This window comes from Leopardus geoffroyi, chromosome A2, assembly GCF_018350155.1.
Source record: "Leopardus geoffroyi isolate Oge1 chromosome A2, O.geoffroyi_Oge1_pat1.0, whole genome shotgun sequence".
NCBI lineage: Eukaryota > Metazoa > Chordata > Mammalia > Carnivora > Felidae > Leopardus > Leopardus geoffroyi.
The window spans coordinates 11,370,614-11,388,247 of NC_059331.1; the positions used below are offsets into that span (position 1 = coordinate 11,370,614).

Consider the following 17,634-nt stretch of genomic DNA (forward strand, 5'->3'; position numbering starts at 1 on the left):
CAACGTGGCCACGCTCCCACTCCTCTCCCAGGGGCACCAATGGGACCTACCGGAACGCAGCGGCAGGTAAATGTCAGCGCGCCCCCAGGTCCTGGGCTGGGACGGCACTGGCCTCCGTGCTGGCATGGCTGGGACTCACAGGGAGACAGGACAGTCTGACAGCGGGGACCTGGACAAGCGGGAGCTGGTGGGTCAGCCACAGTGTGGGAACAGGGGCTGGGTCCCAGGGCAGCCACCTCTCCCACGCTTACCTGTGAAGCCCGCACGACAAAGGCAGCGGAAGCCCCCACCTGGGTCCTGCAGACAGTCCCGGGTGTGTGCATCGTGGCAGGCCCCCGGGTGACACTCGTTGATGTCCGCCTCGCAGCGCAGGCCAGTGTACCCGGGGGGGCAGGTGCAGCGAAAGCCACCCACGAGGTCCACACAGGTACCATTGTGCAGGCACCGGGGGCCCTGGTCCAGGGGTGGGCCTGGGCCACAGTCGTCCTCATTAATCTCACAGAGCACACCTTGGGGGGAGGGAAAGATGAGGGAGCCGTCGGGAAGGGATGGAGAGCCAGCCTCCCATCCTGTCCCCCAACCCCGGCCCCGGCGTACCCAGCGTTCCCGGGGGGCAGGAGCAGAGATAGCGGGCCACGAGGTCAATGCAGAAGCCCCCGTTCTGGCAGGGCTGGGAGGCGCACTCGTCCACATCATCCTCACAGTCGTCCCCGGTGTAGCCAGCTGGACACTGCAGCGATGTGAGACGGGGACCAGCACTGAGCCCGGGGGGACACAGATAATCCCCAGGAAGACACGGAGATGGCAGTGCAAAAGGACACACAGTGTTCAACACACGGAGGCATGTCCGGTGTGCAGAAAACAGAAAACAGGCACACGGTACAAGGGAACACATTCAGACACAGAGGACAGCCCCACACGGAGGGCTACAGGCACACCCAATGAGAGGGACACACCCACACAAACCCACAGGACAGACACCCAGGAGAAACACCCACATACACCCAGACACATAGGCCCAGAGACACCAGCACGTGCGTTCACACCCAAAAAGACAGGGCACACAGAGGGATACGGGTCACATCCAGGACACAATCGAAGACAAAGACAGCCCGTGGGCAGAAAGTCCCTCAGGTCAACCGAGAAATAGCCCCACGAGATGACACCCAGAGACAGAAAAGCAAAAAGCCAGACCTGCCTAGAGAGAGCCACACCCACACCAGGTCACAGACACACACAAGTGTGTGCAGACACACCCAGCACGACTAGCTCCCCTCTCCTCGACTCTGGGGGCCCCTTACCTCGCACACATAACCCCCCATGTAGCCGCGGCAGGTGCCCCCATGCTGGCAGGGCTGGGCCAAGCAGGGGTCCACCTCCTGCTCACAGTGGCTGCCCGTGCGGCCTTCTGGACACACGCAATAGTGGGAATTGTCCTTGTCCACGCACTGCCCACCAGTCTGACACAGCTCTTCCAGCCGCACCCCTGCACAGAGGAGAGGTGTCAGGCACACGCGTGCCCCTCCCTGCCTGCATCACTCACGGCATCACCAAACACCCCTGCTGGCCTCGGTCCCCGGGGTCTCACACACATTCCATCGTGTCGTCACACATCTGCCCAGACCGGCACCGTCTCAGTCACGGACACACAAACACACACCCACACCCCAACTGCCCACACCGGCTCAGTCACACACAGCATCTCGGACGTCATCCCAGCTACCTCGTGGTGACAGAGGCATCTACACCATCCCGGCCCTGGCCAGCTGGCACACGGTCGCGCATCCACAAACGCTCAGCCACACACCCCATGCCACCCACACGCCCTGTCATACCCGTGTTCGGCTCACATTAGCAAGAAGTATGTGCACGCACACCCTCCCGAGCCCCACACCCCGCCTCTGTGCTCCCCCTCACCGATCTGGGCTGCGGCCTCCCTGCAGGGCACACTCCGGATGTCACAGACGCGGCCGCTCCAACCCGGAGGGCAAAGGCAGTAGAAGGAGGCCCCGCTCCGGGCACAGCGACCCCCGTTCTGACAGGGCGCGTGGCTGCACCAGTCTACCAGCGTCTGGAGGGGAAGCTCTCAGAGTCTCAGCCTCTCAGCCACGACACCCCCCGCCCCGGAAGCTGCAACCCCAGCTTCTCCAGGGTCCCGGCAGACCCCTACCCCAGAACAGCCCCTCCAGATTCCTCCCCCAGGTCCCCGGTGGCCACGCCCACCTGGCACTGAGCGCCAGTGAAGCCCTCCGGACAGGTGCAGCGGAAGCCAGGGTGGGCGGCCGTGCAGACGCCCCCGTGCAGGCAGGGCCGAGAGACGCAGGGGTCCGCCTCGTGTTGGCAGTGTGCGCCCGTGTAGCCCGGGCGGCACTGGCAGCTGAACGAGTTCACGCCGTCCACGCAGGTCCCGCCGTGGAAGCAGGAGCTGGAGGGGGAGGGAAGCGCAGGCTGGGTCAGGCTCCACCCCCACGCAGGCCCCGCCTTCTCGGCCCCTCCTGGGTCGGGGCACACTCCCTGACCCCCTAGGCCCACCCCCAGCAGAAGCTGCAGCCCCAGCAGAGGTCCCGCCCCGATCCTGTCCCTTAGCCCCAACTCACCAAGTCCTTGAGAGCGAAGGTGGGAGCCACATCTGGAGGCCCCGCCCCGCCGTGGCCTGGCCCTGTCGGGGACCAGCGTCCCCTAAGGTGACCTCCAAACAGACGCCCTGACCCTTCCCGAACACTGCTCCATCAAGGATCAGAGCTGTGAAGTGGGTGCCAAGCCGAGAACCCCCTTCTTGTCCCCATTCCCTCTCGCGTTGCACACCCCATCCGATGCCGGTGTCCCTGAGCCCCCAGCAGAGGCCCCACACACCTGGGGCTGCAGTCGGGTAGGTCCTGCTCACAGCGGAAGCCTCCATATCCAGGTGGGCACGTGCAGGTAAAGGAGGCCACGTGGTCGGCGCAGGTGCCTGGGCCACAGGGGCTGCTCAGACACTCATCCACGTCGCGGGCACAGCGGGGACCAGCAAAGCCAGGGAGGCAGGAGCATGAAAAGGAGCCCACGCCATCCTGGCAGGAGCCACCATTCAGGCAGGGGTCTAAGGTCCGAAGGGAGAAGGCCTGGTCATACACCTGACCCCCCCCCCCCCCCCCCCATCAGCCCAAGCTGACCCAGCCATGCCTTTCATAGAGGGGAACCAGGAGGAAACCAGGCTTAACAGGGAGCGGTACATTTGGTCAGAGGGATCAAATTCTGTCCCCTCTGTGGTTTCATCCTCTCCCTCATCTGGAAACCTCACCTATGTGCAAGGAGGAAGGGGATGGGGGAACCAAAAGGTCCCTTTGAGCCGCCAAGCACACGCTGCTAGTTAGGTCTATTTAATTCCTGGGCACAGCACAGAAGGCCTCCTCCAGACCAGTGCTGGCCGGTATAGTGGCCATTGGCCACATGTGGCTATTTAGCCCTTAACATGTACCTAGTCCAAACTGGGATGTGCCATAAAACACACACTGGATTTCTGATTTTGAAGACTTAGTATTAAAAAAAAGGATGAATGTAAACATATCTCAGTAATTTTATATTGATTACATGTCGAAATAACATTTTTATATATTAATTTAAAATATATTATTAAACTTCATTTTGTTGTTGTTGCTTTTTTAATGTGGCTGCTAGAAAAATTCTAAGTATAGATGTGACTTGCACTGTCGGTCTATCAGACAATGCTCCTGGAGGACTTCCTGGGGGCCTATTATGTCCTACTTAACGCATAATGTCAACTTGTTCGCAGCCAGAGGCAGTCTACAGGCTTCAGACAGACCTGTGCTCCAATCCCAGCTCATCCCTCTACTTGCTTCGTGACCTTGGGCAAATCACTTGACCTCTCTGGGGCCTCAGTTTCCATAAAACGGGGAAAGAGTACAGTGAAGACAAAATGGAAACACAGGGGCGCCTGGGTGGCTCAGTCGGTTGAGAGTCCGACTTCAGCTCAGGTCACGATCTCACAGTTTGTGGGTTTGAGCCCCGCATCAGGCTCTGCGCTGACCACTCGTTCAGAGCCTGGAGCCTGCTTCTGTGTCTCCTTCTCTCTCTGCCCCTCCCCCGCTCACGCTTTGTCTCACTCTGCTTCTCAAAAATAAATAAATGTAAACTAAAAAAAATATTTTTTAATATAAAAAAAGAAAGAAAGAAAATGGAAGCACAGTGCTGGGCACACCGTGTGGGCTTAAAGAACATGTTCTCTAGAGCAGCACCCACCCCGGGAACTCCCCTGAACTCACTGGGGTCACAGTCATCGATGTCCTGATCACAGGAAGGGCCACTATACCCCTCGTGGCACGTACAGCTGAAACTCCCCGCCAGGTTGGTGCAGGTACCGTGGGAGCCACAGGGTGAGGGGCCAGCACATTCATCCACATCCTGCTGGCATCGTGGGCCTGGCGATGGGGAATAAGGTAGTATCTAGGGTTAGAGGGTACAGGGTAGGGTCCGCGAGTACCTGGCCTTCGGGAGGAACCTGAAGGCTGAGATGGGTGAAGGCAGGAACACGCCATGCTCTCCTTAGCCTTTGTGTGTTTTGTACATGCTATTCCCAAACTGCCTTCCCCCTTCCCTTTATTTCAGTGGGTAGTGAATGAATGCATTCTGATTGAGGTCAGCCCTTCCAGGGAGCTGCACCCAAACCCTCCACCTGAGTCCTAGCTTCCCCATCCCCAGATCCCTTCCTTTCCTCCAAAACTGATCACATGGGCTGCAATTGTCTGTGTTCTGCTCGGTCCCTTCCGAGACAGAGTCTTTTCTGTCTTCTGTTTTTTCTGTAAGTTTCCCTCTGGGTCTCCAGCACCACTCAGTATGCAGCAGGGTGCAGAGGAGGTGAAGGGGAGGAGGAGGAGGAGGAGGAGGAGGAGGAGGAGGAGGAGGAGAAAGCAGGTGGTATACCTTGCCAGCCAGGAGGGCAGGAGCAGACAGGCAGCTGGCCAGGGGCAGACTCACAGTGACCCCCATGCTCACAGGGGTTTGGAGTACAGGGCGATGGCAGCTCACACTGACGGCCTGTGGGGGGCAGGCAGAGTGAGATACTCGTGAGAGATTCCTTGTCCCCATCTCCCCCCAGGGTCCCCACCTTGATACCCACCTCCAAAGGTCCTGGGGGTAGGGGGAGAGGAAAAGAAAAAAAAAAAGGCAAACGTAAAGGAGGGAGAGTGCAGCAGGAAGGAAATGAGAAGGAAGAAGGGGGGAGGGAGAGCCTGGGGTGGGAACATGGGGGACACACACCCTGGACACCAGGGGGACAGGTACAGTGGAAGCCGATTCCATCACTGGTGCAGGTGCCACCAGACCGGCAGGGCTGGGATTCACAGGCATCTCGAGCAAGGCTCTGGCTGCATCGGGGGCCACTCCAGCCAGGCTCACACAGGCAGCGGAACCTGGAAGGAAAGGCAGTCAGGGAATGCCTGTGGGCAGGGAGGCGGCAGGGGACCAGGGGATGGGGAGAGGCCTCACCCTCCGGGCGCATCGTGGCAGACACCGTGACTGCAGGGTTCTTGGGCACAGGGATGGCTCGTGGGAAGGCAGAGCGGGGGCAGGGAGCCAGGTGGGCAGAGGCAGCGGAAGCCATTTTCCCCATCCACACAGGAGCCTCCATCACCACATGGGCTGGACGCACACTCGTTGATCTCCACGTTGCAAAGGGGCCCTGGAGAGCACGAAGGCAACTTCATCCCAGGACAAGGACGATGGTGCCAACGGGGAAGACAACCTTGCCCCATTTGGCGTGGCCACATCCTTGAGCAAAGACAATCTCATTTTCACAGTGCACGAGCTCTTGTACAAACTAGGGCAGCCACCTCCTCAACCTAGAGCTGCCTTGCCCCAGATCATACTCATCCCCAAACTTAAATGAAGTCACCTTCATTTTCACCAAGGATTACTTTGGCCCCATGAAGAAACACGCCCATCCCTGAGTCTGGACACCCTCGTCTAAGTTCCAGGATAACCTTGAGCTGATACGGGGACACCCTCAGGCCGATGAGAGAGCATAACCTCAGGACTAAGTGTGGACAATCTCATTGGACAAGCATATGCAAAGAGAGGGGCAAACTCAGCAAAAAATAGGGTGATTTCACCTTTGCCCCCAAAAGACCCCCTTTCTGGGTGGCTCAGTCGGTTAAGTGTCCGACTTCAGCTCAGGTCATGATCTCTAGGTTGGTGGGTTCAAGCCCCACATAGGGTTCTGTGCTGACAGCTCAGAGCCTGGAGAGCCTGCTTCGGATTCCGTGTCTCCCTCTCTCTCTGCCCCTCCCCCACTCATTCTCTCTCTCTCTCTCTCTCTCTCTCTCTCTCTCTCAAAAATAAGTAAAACAGTTTTAAAAATTGCATATTAAAAAAAAGACCCCCTTCCCATGGCAGCCACTTGCCCACCTGTGAAGCCAGGCTGGCAGACACAGTCATAGCGGTTGATGCCATCCCGGCAGACTCCAAACGTGCAGGGGTTGCTGGCACAATCATCAATGTTCACCTCGCAGTTCACTCCTGGGGAAGGGGAACATGGCAGGGTTGGCCACCACTGAGCCCCACCAGGGGCACCGTTCCCTGTGCCCCTCCAGATGTACGGTTTCTGCCCCAGCCCCGCCTCCAGCCCCACCTGTGGTGCCAGGAGGGCAGCGGCAGAGATACTTGTCCACCAAGTCTAGACATTTGCCTCCGTGGCGGCAGGGCTGGCTGCGGCACTCGTCCACCTGGCTCTCACAGCGTGTGCCTGTGTATCCCGGGGCACAGGCGCAGGAGAAGCTGGCGATGCCATCCACACAGCGCCCGTGGTGGCACGGGTCCGGGGAACAGTCATCCACGTTGCGCTCACACAGAGTACCTTCGAAACCTGGGCGGGGGGGGGGGGGGAACCAGAGGATCAGGCTCCACCCACTTGCCAAGGTCCTGCCCGCAGCCGTGGCTCCGGCCCAATCCTGGCCCACCTCTACCTCACGCCCTGCCCAGCTAACCAGCAGGAGGTGGGCTCAATTCAGGCTCCGCCCCTAACTGCCTCCAGCGACAGGCTCCAGGACACGCCCGTGGCCAAGACACTTCCACAGATAAATCCCATCCCTCGTTGTACCCTGCCTCTAGTCCTTACACTACCAGCCCTGTTCCGCCTCACTCTCCGCTCTGGACTGGAAATGGGGACACACGGAAAGTGCCTGGGGATAGAGGGGTTTGAGGGCGACACGCCCCCTCTACCTTTTAGCACCAAGTATCTGCCAGACCCATTGGCTCCAACCCTAGCCTTACCACTGCTAAGGTCCATCATTGGCTCCACTCCCTGGCTCTGTCATTGGCTCTACTGAGGTCCTGCCTTGCTGCAGCCCCGCCCCCAAATTTTCCCCAAGGCTGTTATTTGCTTTCTCTCTCCCTTGCCCCGCCCCCAGACTCTTGCTGGCCTATCAATGGCCCTCTCTCACCCTCGGCGCAGCGACATTCGTAGCCATCGGGCTGGTCCACACATTTGGCTCCATTCCGGCAAGGTGTGCTGGCGCACTCATCCACATCCAGCTGACACATGGCCCCGCTGAAGCCTTAGGGTAGGGAATGGGACAGGCAGAGGCCCAGACCGGGTCAGAGAAGTCACCCGTTGCCAACCCTGCCTTGTTTGGGTGGGATGACTGTTCACTTAGTTTTAAATTAATTTCAGGGGCGCCTGGGTGACTCAGTCGGTTAAGCGTTGAACTTCAGCTCACGTCCTGATCTCGTGGTTCGTGAGTTCCAGCCCCGCGTTAGGCTCTGCGCTGACAGCTCGGAGCCTGGAGCCTGCTTTGGATTCTGTATCTCTCTCTCTCTCTCTCTCTCTCTCTGCCCCTCCCCTACTCACACTCTCTCTTTCAAAAATATTTTCTAAAAAGTATAAAACTTTTGTAAAAATAAAACAATAAATTGACTCCAATGGTGTTCATAGCATGTGGTTTCTGTTACGATAGCTGCCCACTAACATGGTCTTACAGGCTCCCATCCTACAGCCTTTGCCTCTGCAGGGACCTGTCTTTTTCAGGCTCCCTGGCCAGGGTCCTCACCCGAGGGGCAGGTGCAGCTGAAGCCGTTGACTCTGTCCTTGCAGACCCCGCCATTAACACACGGGCTGCTCTGACACTCATCCACGTCCACCTCACAATAGGTGCCTGTAAAGCCTAGGGAGTGAAGGAGAGGGATTAGGGCGGTGGGGGTTAGCCTCCGGCCTAAAGGGAGAGCAAGTGGGAAGGTATTCCCTCTCCCACTCTAGACAGTTCCCCTGAGCCTTGCTTGGCCTTGACCCCCAGCCCAACCCTAGATTCAGCTTTTGGCCTTATGGTGGACCCTCACCCAGCTGAGGCTCCAACCGATCCAAGGATGATGAGACCCCACATGGGCCTTGCCTTTAGACCGCCCTCTTCCCTTTGCAGTCCTTAGACTATGCGGGGTCCTCAGCCACCAGCCCAGGGCCCACCACAGCCTTGGGCCCGGCCTCAATCCCACCAAGACTGTCTGCAGGCTCCACCTGGACCCACACCAGCCCCTGGTCCCGCCCTCATTTCATCCCCACCCTCCAGTGGATCCTATGGCACAGACTCCACTCCCAGCCCATCTGAGGTTCTAAGGACTCCATGTGACCACACCCCTAGCCTTGCACAAAGATTCTGCTCTGGCCCAGCCTCCACCTCCTTCCAGGCTTCAGTCTCTCAGGGTCCCATTGCAGACCCAGTGTCACTGTGTGTGTGGGGGGGTGCTCCTTGCTGTCTGCAGGCTTCCCTCGCTCACCGCCAGCCTCAGGCTCCGCCCCCACCACAACACCCCCCACGCACCTGCCATGCAGATGCAGGTGAACTGGCCTATGCGGTCGAGGCACGTGGCCTGGTTGCGGCAGGGCCCCGATAGGCACTCGTTGACGTCGGTCTCGCAGCGCGGGCCTGTGTACCCACGGCCACACTGGCACAGGAATGAGCCCTGTGTGTTCACACACCGGCCCAGGTGCTCACACGGGTTGGCGCCTGCAAGAGCGGCACCGCCAGTGTGAGTGGGGGTGGCTAAGGACCTGCCTCTCCCCTCCCTCCCAACTCTCAGACTGCGCCCCCCCTCACCAATGGAGCACTCATCCACATCCTGGTCACATGCCCCGCCGGTGAAGCCTGGTGGACAGGTGCAGATGGCCCGTCCGTTCACCGGGTTCGTGTCACAGATAGCATCCTCGTGACAGGGGTTGCTGACACAGGCGTCATCCAGATGACAGAGAAGCCCTGGAAAGGAACAGGCAGAGTTCAAGGGCGGACCCTCCAGCTTTGCCCAAAGGTCCCACATCCCCCACATATTGGTTTGTGCTTTGTTTCTATTAACCTACAGGGTATTCAGTAGGCTATTTTTCCCGATCATTTATAATGAAAACTTCCAAATGTACTGAAGAGCTAATTCATACACCCACCACCTAGCTTCAACTACCGTAAGCTCTATGTATCTTTTTCCTGAACCGTTTGCAAATGAGTTGGAAACACCCACGTATTGTTTTAAAATTTGTTGACTCCTTTTCTGATTCTATACCCTCAAGCCTTGGCTTCTGCAGTAGCCTCTCCCTGACATGCCCTGCCCTCCACACCCAGGTCCCCCTCCCAAATACCTTCCCTGACCCTTTGCCACTTGCAAAGGTCCCCTCTCCTCGGTCACTGGATAGCTCTCCATTCCCATGGCTACTGCCCCGGACTGTGGGCCAGCCTCTTCCAGGCTCACCCTGCACCCCATAGCTGGCCTCCAACCTAATCATCCTAACGCTCAAGTCAGACTCCATCCTTTCCCCTACCGTGGAACCATCATTGGCTCCCTGCTGCCTGCAAGGCAAACAGCCACTCACCAGTCTTGCCCATGGGGCAGGCACAGTAGAACGAGGCCACGCGGTCATGGCAGGTGGCCCCATGGAAGCACACGGCCGTGGCACAGTCATCGATATTCTGACTGCAGCTCTCGCCTGTCCAGCCGTTGACACACACACAGCTGTGGCCACCCAGTGTGTTGAAACAGGTGCCCCCGTTGTGGCAAGCATTGGGCTGCAGCTGGCATTCATCCACGTCCTCCGTGCAGAATTGGCCTGTGGCACACAGATACACCAGTCCAGCCACCGGGCTGCAGGCACACCCAAGGTCTGCCACCTGGCTATTCTCGGCCCTGCGGCTCACCTGTCCACTCAGGAGGGCACTGGCAGTTGTAGGTGTTGACGCCATCCACACACGTGCCCCCATTTAGACAGCGGTGCCCTGGACAGTCATCCACATTCACTTCACAGTTCTGGCCCTCGAACCCTAGCAGAGGAAGAGAAGGCAAAGATGGTCAGTGCCAGGCTGGCCTGCTGTCTGTCCACTCCTGCTGCCCTCCCCAGGGAGCAGCTCCCTCACCAGGAAGGCAGGCACAGTCGTAGGTGAGGTCGCCACTCTGTCTACACGTGCCCCCGTTTCGGCACGGCGAGGGGGCACAGGGCACTGCAGCGTTCTCACACAGTGGCCCCGTGTAGCCAGCTGGGCACTGGCAGCGGAAGGAACCAGGCGTGTTGAGGCAGGTGCCACCGTGGCGGCATGGCCCTCCCACCCGGCACTCATCCACATCGCTTCGGCAGCTGCGGCCCTGGTAGCCAGGCGGGCAGGAGCAGAGGTAGCGGCCATCAGGCCCCACGGAGCAGCGGGCACCATGGGCACAGGGGCTGCTGAGGCAGGGGTCCGGCAGGGAGCAGTCGGGACCTAGAGGGACCAGGAGAGGGTGAGCTTGGGCCATGCACATCCTCGCCTGCCTTGGGCCCCCCTCCCCCAGACCGTCCCTTACCCCGGAAGCCACGGGGGCAGCGGCAGGAGAACCGGGCAGCGCCTGCCACCACCGAGCTCTGGCAGACACCACGGCCAGCACAGGGGCCCGAATGGCAGGGGTCCTCCAGCTGGCACCGCTCGCCCACCCATCCTGGAGGGCACCTGTGGGCAGAGACAGCTTAGTACCGGGCAGTACTAGGGTGGTATGGGGCAGGAGAAGCCCAGACACAGATACACACAGGACCGGCAGAAACACCAAGCAGGGGTGCCTGGGCCGCTCAGCCGGTTAAGCATCGACTGTGGATTTCGGCTCAGGTCATGATCTCACGCTTAGTGAGATAGAGCCCTGCATCCGGCTGTGCTGACCGCAGAGCCTACTTGGGATTCTCTCTCTTCCCCTCTCTGCCCCTCCCCTGCTCGTGTGCTCACGTGAGCGCGCACGCGCTCTCTCTCCCTCTCAAAAATAAATAAACGTTAAAAAAAAAAAACACACACACACGCAAGCACACAGCCCAACGAACAGGCACCCTCATCCATCCATGCAACAAATATTCACTGAGTACCTACTATGTTCTTAGCAAAAGGAATGCGGTCGCGAACACAAGAAAAGTCGCCCCCCCACCCCTTATCCTCACAGCCAAGTTGGGCAAAGAGAAGACACACAAATAATGAATTATATAACATGCCGGCATGGGGTGGGGAGGGCCACCAAGAGTTTAGTGGGCTTTGAGCGACGGCCCCAGAAAAGAAATGCCCATGTCCCACAGCATGTGACTCTGACCTTATTTGGAAAAAAGAGTCTTTGCGGATGTAACTAAGTGACAGACATCAAGATGAGATCATCCCGGATTTTCTAAATGGGCCTTAAATCCATTGGCAGAGGGAGATTGGGGAGGAAGCGTTAAAGGCCATTTGAAGACAGAAGCAGATATGAGTGTTGCACCCACTAGCCAAGGAGCACCTGAAACCACTAGAAGGTGGAGGAGGCCAGCAAGGACTCTCCTGCAAAGCCACTGGGGACACACTGGCTGCCAACACCTCGATTTCAGACTTCTGGCCTCCAAAACTGTGAGAATAAATTCCTGTTGTTTCAAACCACCCAGCTTTTTGGTGGTTTGTTATGGCAGCCAGGAAACTAAGACACAGGATAAGGGAGATGAGTGAAGAGGGAAGGCAAGAAGGATATTTTCAGACTGCAGAAGGTACTGTGTGAGGAAGAGCCTTCCAGGCGGAGAGAAACACAAGGTCTCAGACTCCAGAAGACAACCTCTCAGGCGCGCGCACACACACACACACACACACACGCAGAAACATACACAGTTGGACATACTGGCCTAGCGAACATTCAGACCCTAAGCCACAAAGCAGTTCACAGCCACAGCTCTGTGTGGACAGACCATAACTCTCCCACATCCTCCTGGCCTTTCCTGGGGGCACATTCGACCCTTCCTGCCATTGGGAGGGGGAGGTAGACACCGGTTCTGGCGCCCTCTTACTGGGATAGAGTCCTTCAGCCTGCAGCCCCTTCCCCAAACCGACCAAGGCAACCTTGAGTAGGAGGGAAATAAGGCGGTTGGTCTTGAGACCGGAAACCTCCAGAGAGACACCGGCGGGGAGGGGGGAGGGGAGAAGCGGGGATAGGAGGGGCAGGGGGACGGGATGGGGGGGTGGGGGGAGTGGGGAGGAGAAGGTTGGAATGGTGAGAAGGCCCAGACCCCGCCCCCGACGCTGCCCACCCCTCGCGCAGTCCCTCCCTCAGGCTTGTCCCAGTCGCTTGGGGCTAGCCTCAGGCAGCTGACTCAGTCCCTAGCGTCGCCCACAAGATTCCCCCCACCCTGGCCCCCAGTGAAACAGGCCAGGGCAGGGCAGGGGTGCCGATGGTGTCAAGACGGGAGGGCCCGGCTCCCAGACCCCTCCCCAAAGACCCTCAGGGCAAGGACGTCGGTCACGACTGCACGCCGAGAGGGGGCGCGCCGCGCCGGGCTCCCGGGATTGCGGGTCCCACCGCCAAGCAGGGCGCGGCCGCGCGGGCCCCCTCCCGACGCCCCGGGCGGGTTCCCACGCTCTGCGCCCCGCTCCCCTGCCGACCGGTCGGGCCGGTTCCAGCCTCCGCCCGCGCCCCGCCCCACTGACTGGGCTTTGGGGGAAACCAAGGCGGGGGGGGGGGGGGGGGGGGAGAGGAGACTTGGTTGGGGGTCGGCGGGAGGGGAAGGGAAGGGGGTGCGGCGAGGGCTAGGAAACAGACACCAGGGCTTGAGAGGCTACTTCGAGGAAGGGGTTTGGGGGATCCGTGGAGGGGTGACAGATGGGGGCGTCCCTGAAAAGATACGAGTATTTAGAATCTTGAAAGAGACTGGGGGGCCGTGGGGAGTGGTTCCCACGGTCCACCTCCGGGGAGAGCCCGCTCCATCCCGGGTAGTCCGGGCTCCGGGCGGCCGCGCGAGCCGGTGATTCACCTGTTGAGGGGCAGGGCAGCCGCGGCAGCATTCACCTGTCGGCAGTATTCCAGGTGCGGAACTCCACGGCGCAGGCGCTCAGCTCCGCGGCTCCGCCTCCCAGGTGTGTGGCTCCAGATAAGGTCACTTTTTCCCTCACCTCCCACCATGGCAGACTCCCAACCCGAGGAACCCGCTCAGCCACGCTGAGCCCCCACCTGGGTGAGCCCAAGTGGGGCTCCAGTCAAAGTACGTGTGTAACTTCAAAAGGGCTCTCCTGGATCTAAAGTCACCCCAGAACCACCCAGCTTGGGCCTGGCAACACATGTTCTTGAATAAATGAATCCGTTAATGAATCAATAATGGCTACTAGGTGACGGGCTATTACTAATGATGATATTATAAAAGGAATCAAGCATTTCCCCCATAACCTTGAGACGTTGCCCTCTATGGCACCTATTTCCTGAGTCCCTACCATCATCATTATTCTTTATGGAGCATTTACTGTAGGCTGAACACTATGCTGAGTTCATCACATCAAAATCAACCTCATAAAGAAGGAAGTACTGCCCCATTTTCCAGATGCAAAAGCTGAGGTTCAGGGAGCTCAAAGCACCTGCTCAGGGTATCCCCGGGTCCATAATTCAATTTTTTGATGTTTATTTATTTTCGAGAGAGAACAAAAGAGAGAAAGCGAGTGGGGGAGGAGCAGAGAGAGAGAGAGAAAGAGAGAGAGAGAGAGAGAGGCGGGGAGACACAGAATGCCAAGCAGGCAGGCTCCAGACTCTGAGCTGTCAGCACCAAGCCCGATGAGGGCTTGAACTCATGAACCTGGAGGTCCTGACCTAAGCCAAAGTCAGAGGCTTAACAGACTGAGCCACCCAGGTGCCCCTCCCGGAGCCCAGAATTCAAACTGAGCTCTGTCTCCCTCTGCTCAGTTCTTTCCCAGCCCCTGCTCTGCTCCTCCCAGCCCTCTGCCTTGCCTTGTATGATCCAACAACCGAATTCTTGAAATCCTTCACGGTCACAAGCCACGAAGAAGCACCCCTATTTCACAGATGCAGTGAGATCCAGAGAGAAGTGACTAACCCAAGGTCATGGCGCCCCCGTGACCCCCACCACTGTGCTCCCACCACTAAATGTTGATATATGGGAGGATCCAGTTGGGGTACCCTGTACTGCCAAGCCACTGTGATTGGTCCCTGAAGATGTTAATTGAATAATAACTACCTCCATCAGAGGCTTTACATGTGACCTCAGGCGGCCAACAACTCTGTGAAGCAGGTGTTAGTGTGCCTGTTTTCCAGACAAGGACACTGAAGCTTAAAGGGTTTGAGTCCCAGGCAGTGAGCAACACGATGTGGGATTTGAACCCAGGCCAGGCGGTCTGCAGAGCCCTTGCTCTTAACCTTAGTTCTTAACCCTGCTCGATTCCAGTGGGGAAACAAGAGGTTACCCAAGCCATACACAAGTAGAAAATGATAGAGACACCCATGGTGGACACAGAGGCCAGAGGAGAAGACAGACTACCTCCCCACACAGGACCCACTGATGGCTCGGAGCCAGGCACTCACAGGCAGGCAGCCTCCCGGGAGGGCAGCTGGGTGCAGCGACCTCCATTCATACACGGGCTTCCGTCCAGGCAAGGGGGGGCTGTGGTGGGGGGAGGGAGGCGAAGGAAAGTGGGGGGTCAGCCAGGCACCCAAGAAACCCCAGCTCAGAGTGACACAGCCCATCTTTCCCTCCCCCAGGCAACAGCTGCCACGGGCTGGGGGTGTCTCTGTGGGGCGTGGAGCCCCCCCATCCACAGTTCCCACGGCCCCCCGCCCCAGCCCCAGCTGTTGGGGCTGCAGCTGTCCCTGCCCGCTCAAGCCCTGGGAACCACAAGGCAGGGGCGGGCAGGAGGAGGTGCTGACTCGTGCCAGATGTGGGGACTCAGGAAGCTGCCAGAATGGGGGGTGCAAAGGCAGGAAGTGAGGGTGCTGAGTGTTAAAGGGAGGTCTGGGGCTGTGTGCCCAGATCCCAGGGTAATGGAGAGGGCAGGGTAAGGAGACCTGGGGCCATGGTTCTTACTTTCCCTGATGTTGGACATCTACTCCAGCTGGGCAGACCTGAACAGGGCTCTGGTGAGAGGGGCCAAGGCAGGTACCCCTTGCACAGCCAACACTGGGTGTTGCAGGGACAGGGTGTGGTTTGAAGGGAGGGGCGGCTGGCACTAGACATGTGCTGCCCTGTCCAGCGTCCCCATCCCTGAGGGCTATGTCCCTCTGAGGTGTGGCGGTCTAACTGTCCCGCCAGACTGGTCCGGGGTGTGGCTGGGTGTGAGCTAGTGGAGAGTTGTGTGTGACGGCAGGTGTGGGGCCTCTCTGTGTGTGTGTGTGCGTGTGTGTGTGCGCGCGCGCGCGTGCACATGAACGAGTCACAGATAGATGGAAAGAGAGGAGAGATGGAGGGAGACAGAGAAAGACAGACAGACACAAAAAAGGAAACTAGAAGCAGGCTGCCTCAGAGAGGAGACAGAGATGACAAAGACAGAGGGAGAGACAGAACAAGGTGAGCTGGAGAATAGGACAACATGGCCTGTGTCCCCTTTCTCAGGGGACAAGCAGAGACAGGACACTATCACCCAGACAGGGGCCGATGGGTGTTTGTGAACTCACCCAAGGGGCCACATGATGAGCCACATGTGTGTGTGCTTCAAGTCCATGGGTGTCCAGATGCCTGTGCATGTATGTGCAGGCTGGATCTGTTGTGGGTCCCTGCACGTGAACCAGTTATCTGGGTATACAGCTGTGCGCCTGTGTGTGACCTGTGGATCCTCAGGTGGGTCTGTGTATGGGCTGGATGTGACTGTCTGTCTGCATGTATAAACTGGGTGTGGGCATATCTTGGATCCGTGTCTACATGTGCTCAATGTGTGCAGGCGACGTGTGCAAGGCCCGGGGCTGGTGATCCACGCTACCTACGAACATGGGTGATTGCAGGAGTTCGTATGTCAGTGTGTGAGCTGCGTATCCACGTCTGCGGATGTCGTGTGTGTGCGCACGTCTACATCTCTGTATGTGTGACCCAGGGCTGTGTGTGTGCCTGCGAGTGTGTGACAGGCCATGTGTGTGCGCGCTGGCCCCGCGGGGGCGGCAGCTCCTGCCCGATCCTGCCCGGTTGGGCACCCGGCTGGGCGGTGGAGGCCCTTCCTTCCCGGCGCTGAGCCCCGCCGCGGCTCCCCGGGACCCCGGACCCCGGCCGCTCGGCCCGCGTCCCTCTTCCGCCGGCCAGGCCTCCCTTGGGGGTGTGCGCCCCCGCAGCCCCCGCCCAGGCCCCGCCGCCCGTCCCGCTTTGTCTGGCAAAGAAAGCGCGAGGCCGGCCGGGGGGGAGGGGGTGTCTAGACGGCGCGGCCATTGTCCCGAGCGGGGGAAGGGAGAGCGGGGAGGGGGAGGGGCAGGGGGCCCGGGCCGGCTGGGGAGGGGCTCGGGCTGCGGGGACTGGGCCGCTGGAGCGGAGCACGTGGGCTCGCGCCCCCCGCCCTCCTTTTCCCTCCCCTCGCAGGGGCGGGGTCCCGGGGCCGCCAGGTCCCGGCGGCCGGGGGAGGGAGCGGGGCCGCGGGCGGGGAAAGGGGCGCGGGCGCCGCTGTGGCTCCAGCTCCGACTCCAGCTCCGGGTCTTGCCGCGCTCCGGCCTGAGAAGTTTTCCCCGAGTTCAGAGCTCCGAGAACTTCGCGCCCCCCTCCCCGTCGCCCGCCCCGCCTGGCCGGCCCTGGGTGTGTAGGGGGGCTTTTGTGCGAGGGGTCCCCAGCCTGGGGATCCTGAGGCTCCAGTTCGTGACCTTCCCAGGACTCCGGACGGGCGTGCATTGGGAGCGTGCTCCAGACCCTTGGTCCCCCCGATCTCGCGTCCCTGATCCCTGCACCTCAAGCTCCCAGCCCCTGATTCCTGGGTCCCTTCACCCCCCACCCCCACTCTGATCGCTCCCGGGCCCGTATTCTGCGGACCTCTGGGGCCCTGCCCCCTCCCCCCATTGAGTCCCTGCCCCCCCGGGATTGGCACGTAGCCCCCGGACTCCTGTGCTCACAGCCCCTGTTCTGGTCCTTGGCTCCGAGGCCAGCCCTCCAGCCCCAGACTCCGGGGTCCTTAAACTCCGCTCTTACCCTCCCCCAACCCACCCACCCAGTCCCGACCACCAGGTCCCAGCCCCTCACCTGCAGCCCCGGGCCCCGCGAGCAGTAGCAACAGGGGCAGCGCCCGCACGGGCGGCAGCGGTGGCGGCGCCGACATCGGGCGACGGCGGCGGCGGCGGCCCCGGGTCCCCGGCCCCATGGCGGCCGGCCGCGACCCTCCCTCCTCCCTCCTCCCTTCTTCCTTGGGCTCCGGGCGCGTCCCGGGCCAGCCTCCGCGCCGCCAACTTCGCCAAAGTGAGGCT

The 17,634-nt window shown here is 59.9% G+C and overlaps 1 protein-coding gene across 1 annotated transcript in view; it reads right to left on the reverse strand.

The window, feature by feature from the left end:
- The window catches only part of NOTCH3 (notch receptor 3), a 36,465-nt gene extending 18,838 nt beyond the window's left edge, over positions 1-17,627 (reverse strand). The window contains exons 1-23 of the mRNA XM_045492323.1: positions 17,414-17,627; positions 14,794-14,872; positions 10,804-10,946; positions 10,383-10,721; positions 10,167-10,289; positions 9,845-10,078; positions 9,084-9,239; positions 8,808-8,993; positions 8,043-8,156; positions 7,437-7,550; positions 6,626-6,859; positions 6,403-6,513; positions 5,485-5,677; positions 5,257-5,408; positions 4,921-5,034; positions 4,263-4,418; positions 2,854-3,079; positions 2,224-2,425; positions 1,918-2,071; positions 1,302-1,486; positions 598-730; positions 252-509; positions 51-169 (exon numbers count right to left, since the gene is read on the reverse strand). Coding sequence (XP_045348279.1) covers positions 51-169; positions 252-509; positions 598-730; positions 1,302-1,486; positions 1,918-2,071; positions 2,224-2,425; positions 2,854-3,079; positions 4,263-4,418; positions 4,921-5,034; positions 5,257-5,408; positions 5,485-5,677; positions 6,403-6,513; positions 6,626-6,859; positions 7,437-7,550; positions 8,043-8,156; positions 8,808-8,993; positions 9,084-9,239; positions 9,845-10,078; positions 10,167-10,289; positions 10,383-10,721; positions 10,804-10,946; positions 14,794-14,872; positions 17,414-17,531 — 3,843 coding nt within the window. The 5' untranslated portion in view covers positions 17,532-17,627. The remainder of the gene's footprint in view (positions 1-50; positions 170-251; positions 510-597; positions 731-1,301; positions 1,487-1,917; positions 2,072-2,223; positions 2,426-2,853; positions 3,080-4,262; positions 4,419-4,920; positions 5,035-5,256; positions 5,409-5,484; positions 5,678-6,402; positions 6,514-6,625; positions 6,860-7,436; positions 7,551-8,042; positions 8,157-8,807; positions 8,994-9,083; positions 9,240-9,844; positions 10,079-10,166; positions 10,290-10,382; positions 10,722-10,803; positions 10,947-14,793; positions 14,873-17,413) is intronic.
- Between the last annotated feature and the right edge of the window lie 7 nt (positions 17,628-17,634).